The sequence below is a fragment of the Octodon degus genome, unplaced genomic scaffold (assembly GCF_000260255.1).
Source record: "Octodon degus isolate 3935 unplaced genomic scaffold, OctDeg1.0 scaffold00168, whole genome shotgun sequence".
NCBI classification, from domain to species: domain Eukaryota; kingdom Metazoa; phylum Chordata; class Mammalia; order Rodentia; family Octodontidae; genus Octodon; species Octodon degus.
In genome coordinates this window covers 1,514,218-1,523,740 of record NW_004524744.1, presented here as the reverse complement: position 1 = coordinate 1,523,740, position 9,523 = coordinate 1,514,218, and the positions used below count along the sequence as shown (strand labels likewise).

The window sequence follows — 9,523 nt, the reverse complement described above, 5'->3', positions numbered from 1 at the left end:
TTGAAACTGTAATACCAATTTGATTTGAAACTGTCTCATTGCTATTTGTTTCTCAATAAAATTATGGTAAAAAAATCAAATCTCCCAAGGTTTAAAGCCTCAATCTAAAAATGGACATCTGAAATTAATACTCATTTCTCAGATAAAGATGTTCAAATGGCAAATAAATACATGAAAAAATGTTCAACATCACTAGTCATTCAAGAGAGGCAAATTAAAACAATGCTGAGATTCCAGCTCACTCCAGAATCAAGAAATCAGAAAATAACAGAGGCTGGCAGGGTTGTGGGGGAAAAGGAAACCTTCTCTACTGCTGGCACGAGAGTAGACTGGGGCAACCACTGTGGAAATCAGTGTGGAGACTACTCAAAAAACTAGAGGGGCTGGCAAGACAGCTCAGTGGTCTAAAGCACCTGCTTAGGCAAGCGTTCAATCCCTGGCACCACATGCCACATAGCCCTGCCCAGAGGGTGGGCTGAGGTAGCCACAAACAAAATAATAATAAAACTAGAGGTCCCATTTGACCCAGCTATTCCCCTTCATTTTATCTCCCCAAAAGAATTAAAGATATCATACCACAGTGAGTATGCATACCTATTTATAGCAGCAAAGTTTGTAATTGTGAAATCTTGGAAATAGCCCAAATTCCTATCAATCAATAAATGGATAAAGATTTTTTTTAATACAAGAGAGTACTACTCTGCCTTAAGGATAAACTTGGAACATTTCTAAATAAATGGATGTACCTTACCTCCATACTCCATATTATAAATGCAAATTGGACACACATGCAAATATTGCACTGTTTCTTTGGTGACAAACTTAAACTATACATAAGGACCAAAGTGTCTAAGTGGGAAGGAAATGTTCAAACAGGAAGGGGAACTGAGGAGGAGGGAAGGGGAAAAGGAGGAAAGGAAAAGAAAAAAAAAACAGGAAGGAAAAATGGAAACAAATTTTGTAAATAGGGAGGGGAAGAGGGGATGAAGGGAGGGAGGGAAATGGGGAAAAAAAACAGGAAGAAGCAAGATAAATCATGTACAGGCACATAATCCCTATGATGGATGTCATCATTACGTATGTCTAAAATGTATCAATAAACTTAGTAATTTCAAAAAATTAAGTGATTGCTGAGAGCAGAATTCACTGCAACTGTAATATTATAAATGCAAAATATTAAGCCATTGTTATGCAGCAGTTTCTAGCTCAAATTACATTCTAATTCTTTCTGAAAATCCACAGCTTATTGGAGAATGCATCCTGTCTGTGACCCTTGCTGTCTCCAATTGGCTTGAGAAGAGATTGGTGGGCTTCTAGGGAATGGAACTTAGCTCACAACCCGTGAACAGGGCTAAAGGTGAGCAGAAAAAGCAGCTTACTTGTGTAATAGGCTTGCGAGACCTCCTTCATTTGCCTGCTTGTTCTGGTAGTTAAGATTTCAATCAAGGTATCTTCATCTGTTCCAGTGCCCTAAAAATGAAAAGGAAATCTAAATACTTTTAGAACACTTAAAAAATTTAATTTCATGCCTTTCATTCTTAATATCATATTTCTTACAGACGAGAGAACTATTTGAGTAAATCAGCGTATGCTCTCATGTTGCTCTGAGGTTCTTAAAATTTCCCATATATTTCAGTATTAAAGTAACACAAGTCAACTGCAGTAAACTGACATCAAATGTTCAAGAAAATGTCCTACTCTGTTGCAAAAAATCAACTGAATACACTTTAGGAAGAAAGAATATAAAGGAAAAGGCCTACGATGTTAAAAACTACAAGTGGTTTTCCATAAGAATTAACTCAACGAAGTAGTCAAACTCAGCAATGTATAGAAAAGGCCGTGTCCTCTCTGTGTATCCACCTCTGCACTGCTGTACTGCACAGGGCAGCAAGTGTGGGTCCTGGGCCTGGCTGGTTTGGACACCAGTTACCTCTCAACCTTGTTTATTCTGAGTCACCGAATCACAATACAACTCCAGAGAAAGCCTCTGACAATAGGACTTGATCAAATAAGGCCAATGAAGGTATGACGAGACTTGATTCTGTCTGCCTGTGGGAGGGGTTCCCAGTGACCCTCAATGTCTCTTTTTTTTTTTCTTATTTAATAACAGATCCTTTAACTTTTAACCTGGTACCCACTGAATCAAATAAAGGCTGTATTTTTCAGGTCCTTTCCTTCAAGGCATCAGACCGCACTGTAGTCTGGGGGGTGCACACACCCTGCGGGCTGTCTCCTCTACCTTTCACAGGTATTCTTCACAACACATCTGCTGTGTGCCCAGTTCCATCTTGCCATCTGGTTCTCAGATGCCCATAACTCTTCCATAGAAAAGAAAAAAATGCTCATCCCTGTGGGGAGGGCCTACTGCTTATGCCTCAGACCTGGACCCTTCTCTTTTCCCTCTTTCCTGGCAATAAAAATGTTCAGCACCCACTTCATTTCAGATTCTACTCCAGGATCAGAAGATACTAATGAAAGTGCTTGCCTGGCAAGCCTAAGGTCCAGAGTTCAATGCCTGGTACCACAAAAAAAATTTAAAAATAAAAATTAAAAGAATAGAAAAAGATGCAAATGAAGACTCATGAGGTTCTGGTCGTGATACACATTTGCCTTTTAAGTCAGCTGAAAAACGATAAACTAGACTAAAAAACTTTTGAAGGAAGTACGAAGGAAGAAAACAACCAGTTTATGTGGCAATAAGTGCAATTAAAAAAGTAAAAGTGGCTCTTTGTGCTGGTGGCCCAAGGTGATTATGAAAATGGTTCTCTACCATCTCGACCCAGAAGACCCAACATCATGCAAATCCAGAGGACCAAATCTTCAGGGGCCTTTAAAGAACACCTGTGAAACTGTCCAGGCCATCAAGGGCCTGCACATCCAAAAGCCTCCAAGAATCTGAAAGATGTCCCTTTAAAGAAGCCATTCTGGCATTAATAATGCAGATTTGGCACAGGCCATGCAGTGGAGCAGACACAAAGCTAGAGCCTCTAAAAGGCTGCTGCCTTTTGCTGTGGATGCTTTAAAACGCACAGAGAGCTGCTGTGCTTTAGGGTCATGTTGTAGATTCTCTGCACGCCAAACAGATCCAGGGGAGCGGAGCACGCGTGATGTGTGGAGCGCTCTCGTTGCGCATGGTCGGCTTAACCCATCAGTGAGCCTCCTGCCACACAGAGGTGATCCTCGTTGCTCTGAGCCAGAAAGGCATGGTGCGCAGATAAAAACAATGTCCCAGAAGCAAATGCAAAACAAGGAAAAAACTTACGGCTTGGGAATAAATTCAGAAAAATAAAAATTTAAAAAAATTTAAATATAAAGTTGAATAAATTAATAATATCTAGAAGAGAAATATTCATGATGAAAGGAGGATATGCAAAGCCCACAGTAATGTTCAAGAAGCAGACAGAGGACTTGTGAGATAGCTCAGTGGACTAAGCACCTGCTTAGACAAGTGCAGGGACCAGGATTCAATCCCCAGTATCTGCCCCCCCCCCCGCTATGCCGGCTCTGCCCTCATGGGTGGGCCGATCTAGCAACCAAGACTGGGTATGGTGATGCATGCCTTTAATCCCAGTGCTGGGGAGGCTGAAAACAGGAGAAAAACTACGAGTCCGAGCTGCAAGACCCTGTACAAAATACATAAATTAAAAAAAAAATTTAAAAATTAAAAAAGAACCAGACAGAGGCCACTGTAGCTATGGCACTAAATGAAGATGGAAGGGTGAGGGTGCAATGGCCATGGTATAAGTGGCTTGACCAGACCACAGTCCCCAGTTGTTCAGCCCAACCCTAAGCCAAGTGTTGCCAGGAAGGTGCTTTGTCCAACATCAACTGACACTGAGGAGGGGAAACGAGCTTAGATATGCTAGACTCTAACGGGCCAGGTCAGGCCTACAGCAAGGCATGAAGACTGGAGCCGACACTGCCCTAAAGACAAGATCCTGCCCTGAGTCCAGCCTTCCCCTCCTGACTCCTGCCCTGCAGTTCCGGACTTGTTCACCTCGCCCCATCGTTGTTGCACCAATTCCTCACAATCCATCTCAATATACACCCCCTCACCTACTTGTCCTGCTTCTCTGGAGGTCTCCGGCAAACAAAGAAGCTTAAAACTCTGAGACAGGGGTTAGATTTAGATAGGTGACAAGGGCACAAAAAGTGTGCATTTAAGTGGTCCAAGCCACTGGAAATTTCTGTGTGTGAATAGAGTAATCTCACTTTAGAAGCAACTTCTGCAGTGGGTTTTGCAGTAGACTTAATGGGCTTGTTCACAGATTTAAGAGCCCTGAAGAAGGCAAAGCAAGTGGCCAAAGACAATACACACGAAGTCTTGGGCTTTCAGCAGTGGAGTTGGTGACAGTGCCACTTAGTTTCAACAACAAAATTGAGAATTAGTCATGTCAAAAAAAATAAAATAAGGGCATGACCAAATTCTTCCAGTGCAGACACAGTGGGTCTGGGGCTCCACAGCTGCCCCAACGTCCAAGCCACCCCACCACGCGGGGGGCCAACCAGGACGGCTTCCAGGTGACAGCATCCAGCCCTGGGTGATGCTCTTACCTTCATGGACTTCTTTAGCTGCTTTGCATCAAACACTGCTGGGGGAGTCACAAGAGCCACCATGAGATGTTCAAAGTGGCCAGAGAGGTCACCTTTCAGGTCGTCTTTCAGTTCCTACAACAAAAGCCAAGGAGGAAGTTGTGAAATTCTTTGCATTTCTCTTCCTTAAATCACCTAGTGAAAGATGAACAGAGTAATGAAATAAGACAAAAGCATGCCCATCCACAGTGGAGACAGACAAATGGAGAAAATAGTTTTATGGCTATTAATCTGCATTTCATGGTTGCCCCCAACATACTGTTTTGTTCCTTTGTTTTTTGATTCTTTTTAACTTTCTGCTAAGCTTTATTTCAGAGGGGCTCAGTCCTTCCTGGCAGCTGCCTTCCTCACGGTGGCCAGCACGTTGCTCAGCTCCTCACACTTCCTCTTGGTGCAGCTGTGCATTCCCACCCTTTTCTCGATGAACCTGAGGACATGTTTGTCCTTGGAGACCTTGAGCAGCTCTATGGTGCTCCGCTTGTAGGGGCAAAGCCGCACACCTCCCGGATCATGTCCCACATGATCTTGGTGTGTCTGGTGAGTTGTCTGTGAGGGCGGCTGTGCCTTGCGGCCCTTGTTGAGGCCGACAGCCATGGGATAGCATAGAGCCATGGCTACTGTTCTTCGTGGTTGCTGTGCCAACATACTCTGCTTTATGGAGGATTTGCATGTGCGTGTGGTGCTAAAGATGGCGAGCACTCTATCACTACGCTAAAGCCTCAGCCTCATAAGGGATTTTTAGGAAAAAGCTACAGGGGTGCTATGCATGGGCACTACGGTGAGGAATTGCTTGTTAAAATGCATTTCCTCTAAGTCCCCCAGTGAGATCATTACATGTTCTGTGCAGGCACTGAATTACGTACAACTATGCACACTGAAAGAATAATTCATAATAATAAAGTCAGTACTAAGTCCTTGATGTTTTCAGTGCTTGAGATGAAGCAAGAAGAGAGGAAGAAGAGCCCTTAAAATTCACACCAGAGTTTCAATGGCAGCTTGAACTGAAACTCTACTCCTCCTGCACCGTGCTTCTTGATGATTCCAATCACCTCCAAAAAGAAAGGGGAAGGAAGACAGTGTGTGGGAGCCTTCCAGTGTGTAAGAGCCTCGAATTGGGAATCATCAGAAGCCACTGCCTGGTGACAAAAGCAAAGGAAGCCTCAAGTGTGGCAAAGGGGGGGCCACGACTTCTTGGCTCTGTCCTTTGGTGCTGATTTCTCACATACATATAGTCCCTCTCTCCCACATATAAACCAGTAACATGGTTCTATTTCCAGCATCCAAAGGCGTGGCACTGACTGGCTTTTCCCTGCAGGTCTGACATGGGGCTGGCAGACCACCTGACTACTAGAATGTTACAGACTGACACTGCCATGTCACCAGGGCCATGGGACAAGCTCTGTGGCACTACTCTGCTTCAGTCACCAGTGGGCTCTTTCCTCTGTACATGCTAACTTTCACTACCACCTGTCCTCCGTCCAAGACATCACAGCTGACTTGCCCTCACACGCACTCATCACATCTCACTGTGAGAAGCAGCTATCCTTCACTTCTGGCTCACACACTCAGGAATACTGAAAGACTTGTAGATGAGGCACCTGGCCCAGATGCTTGGAAATTAATCCAGTGCAACACATACTCCCAGGGACCTGTTATGAGGTCAGTGTTTAAAGGAAAGTCAGACACAACCCCTACCCCTCAGATATCCTACACTCAGGGGACCAGTGGAAGCCTTCAAAGATAAAATTTCAATGCAATATGCTATGTATCTGCTACAGGTATTTCCAAGAAGGGAGAGCTGCTGTCTGTGGCTGGAGAACACCGACAGGAGAAGCTGCCTGTACAGGCTTTGGTTGGGCCTCCATCCACTCTGTTCCCACTCTTTCTTTTCCACAGTCCATTAGCCACAGTGGACAATATCATCATTTAAAAATATAAACTGGATTCTATTATTCCTCTGCTAGCCAACTTCCAGTGGTTCCCTAGTGTCCTTAGAATAAAACCTAAAGTCTGTATAAAGAACCAAGACTCCAACTGGGTGCCATGGCTCATGCCTATAGCTCCAGCAGTCAGGAAGCTGAGGCCAGATCACTTCAGCGCAGATGATAGACAACCTCGGGCAACACACTGGGACCCTGTCTCAAAACAAAGAAAATGTTTTGTCACTAGGCACGGTGACTCATGCTTATAGTCCCGCTGGAGAGCTTGATGGGGGAAGTTGGAGGATCACTACAGCCAGGGCATGGATCTCCCCGCAAGACTCATCTGGTCATAGGTGGGGCCTTTTGGAGGTGGCTGGATCAAGGGAGTGTGCTGCTGGGATGAGGGATGTGAGATTCATGGTGCAATGCTGGGATTAAGGCTGTCCCACCCTGGGTGCGAGTGCTCCTGACCTAAGGGCGGGCAGCCTGGATAGGATGTGAGGGACAGAATGAGGGTCACTGCTTGTTTGCTGCCTTCTGCCTGCCATAGAGTCTGTCCTCTGTGCCATCCCTCTGCCATGGAGCCAGCCAACTATGAACTGAAACCTTTACAAACTGTGAGCAAAAAAAGCCTTTCCTCCTTTAACTTTGGGGGTCAAGAATTTTTGTCTCAGCAGTGACAAAAGTGACTAAGATAGCTGGACTGAGATCCCATCTCTAAAGAACAAGAAAGCAAACAAAAAAGGAAAACTCTCAAGACCCAAGGCCCAGCCGATTCTGAACCTCTCTGTGGCCTCGACTCTCTTCCTGCCTCTCCAGCTCTGCCTTCCATCTCTACTGCCATTCTGTCCTCCAGCATTCCCACCTCAGGGCTGCCACAGCTTTTTGCGTCTGCTGGTTTTCTGTTCCTGAAATGCTCTTCCCACTGCAGGTCAAGCACAGCAGTCTCTGTCCTGCTGTCTGCATTAGACTATGGCCGGCTCCCTGGCATTTCTTTGCACCCCCTTGAGGGAGCCAATACCAGTCCCCTCCGGTACAACACCCATTCTAAATTGTTCATAATTCTTATTAACATCTGAACTTATCTTATTTACTTGTTTATTACTTGTCTAATAAAATAGGAGCTCACAGAGGGTGGGAGGGCCTGCTCTTCATGTTGGTGTTTCCATTGTCCACATCTCGCAAGACAGACAGCACTCAACCAAAAGGTATGGACAAATAAAGTGTTCACCAACCACCACGCCTTGCTCCTTCTTAGCTAAGCCTCTGACACTCACTTTTCATTTGCTGAGTGAAGTAAGCCTTCAACTATGTACATATTCTAAAATCAGGAAAGAATTTAAAAATCATTGTTTGGTTTCTATCTAGGTGTCCCCCAAGGCTTCATGCAGTCACTGGGGTGAACTTCTAGAGTCTGTGATTAATTCATGATCCAATGCTGGAATGATGGGTGTGAGTGCTACCCTTCCCTGGGGCTGACAGCCCGGATGCAGCATAAGGAAGGGAGAGAGGCTCGCTTTCTGCTGCTGCCGCTGCTGCTCCTCCCCTTGCTCTTTGCTGTTTTCTACCGCCATGAACTGCTGCCCTCTGCCATGTGCCACTGTGCCTTGGAGCCAGCTGAGTATGGACTGAAACCTCCACAAACTGTGAGCTAAGTAAACCTTTGATTCCTTAGCAGCAGAGAGAAAGTAACCAAAACAATCATCTGAGCCAGGCTTCGTTGGACTGCTGGTCAGATGCTTCTGCTTCAGGGTGCTTTGGGGACCATGGAGATCATGGCACCATCCTTAACCTCTACCAGCTGGAAACCAAAATTGCACCCATCCCATGTGCAGGATTAATGTCTGCACCTAGGCTGTGCATGCTGTCAGGAGCAGAATTATTCCTGGCTAGAGCGGCTGGCATCAGACAAGGTGCTTCATGCCACAGATGAAGAAGCTCAGGCGCCATGGCCGTTGAGCCACTTAATGGCAAAACCAGGACTCAGACCTCAGGCTCTTGGCGGGCTGCCGCGTCTTTCCTGCTGTGTTCCTCGCACCGTACCTTCTCGTAGGCTGCCTGATATTCCTTCGCAATCAGCTGCCGCTGTGCATTGGACCTCTCTGTCAGAACGCTGATGACCGTTTTCTCATCAGTTCCTGGATGAAACAGAAATTACTTTACTCATCACCAACTCTAAGATGCTCAGTATCAATCTTTAACCTAAGAAAAATGATCAGTGACTTGAAACACCTGCAGAGTAGAACATTTTACTTTTGAATTTCCAGCAGGATAGAATCTTTATGTTTTTCTTTTCCACTTTATGGAGAGAAGCGTATGGAATCTCCATGTTTTTATTTTCCTGGTTGTGGGCGGGTAAGCACTGTCAATCACTGTCCAGTCCTGTCTGTAGTGACACAGAGAGCACAGTGTGAGCAGCCTCTGTTTCACCCAATGCAGTCAGTAAGCACCTCAGAGCTCTCATCCCCATGCCTGGCAACCAAATTTCGCTCTGCAGAGAACAGGAGCTGACATTTAATGAGAACCTATCAGGAACCAGGCACTCCTCCATTCCTTGTCATAGCGAACAGGCAGGGCTCTGTGTAGCATCTATGACTAAGCTTCCCTAAAGGTGAAGCCACCAACACTCAGAAAGCCAAAGTCACTCAGCTGCTCAGTGGGGGAGTGAGGCCTGCATGTGATACCGGGGATCGAACCTGGGTCCTTGCGTTTGCCAGGTAGGCACTTAGACCACCAAGCTATCTCCCTAGGGCCACGCTGATTATAATAAGACTTATCTGTGAACCTTCTACTTGTTCTATATTCCATGAATACGTGCTTATACATTGGTAGAAGGAATGATATTTTCTGCACTTATTTAGGGAACAGCTTGGCAAAGTTTCTAATTAATTTGAAAATAAGCATTCCCTTCTATGTGGAAATTCCAATTCTTGTCATATTTTACAGAAATGCAAGCCAATGTGCACAATGAAACATAAGCAGAAATATTCATTACAATCTTTTTATAC

The 9,523-nt window shown here is 45.1% G+C and overlaps 1 protein-coding gene across 1 annotated transcript in view; it reads right to left on the bottom strand.

The window, feature by feature from the left end:
- The window catches only part of Anxa3 (annexin A3), an 85,636-nt gene that overhangs the window by 45,763 nt on the left and 30,350 nt on the right, over positions 1-9,523 (bottom strand). Inside the window, exons 4-6 of the mRNA XM_004643187.2 lie at positions 8,559-8,653; positions 4,555-4,668; positions 1,380-1,470 (exon numbers count right to left, since the gene is read on the bottom strand). Of these exons, the coding sequence (XP_004643244.1) occupies positions 1,380-1,470; positions 4,555-4,668; positions 8,559-8,653 (300 nt within the window). The remainder of the gene's footprint in view (positions 1-1,379; positions 1,471-4,554; positions 4,669-8,558; positions 8,654-9,523) is intronic.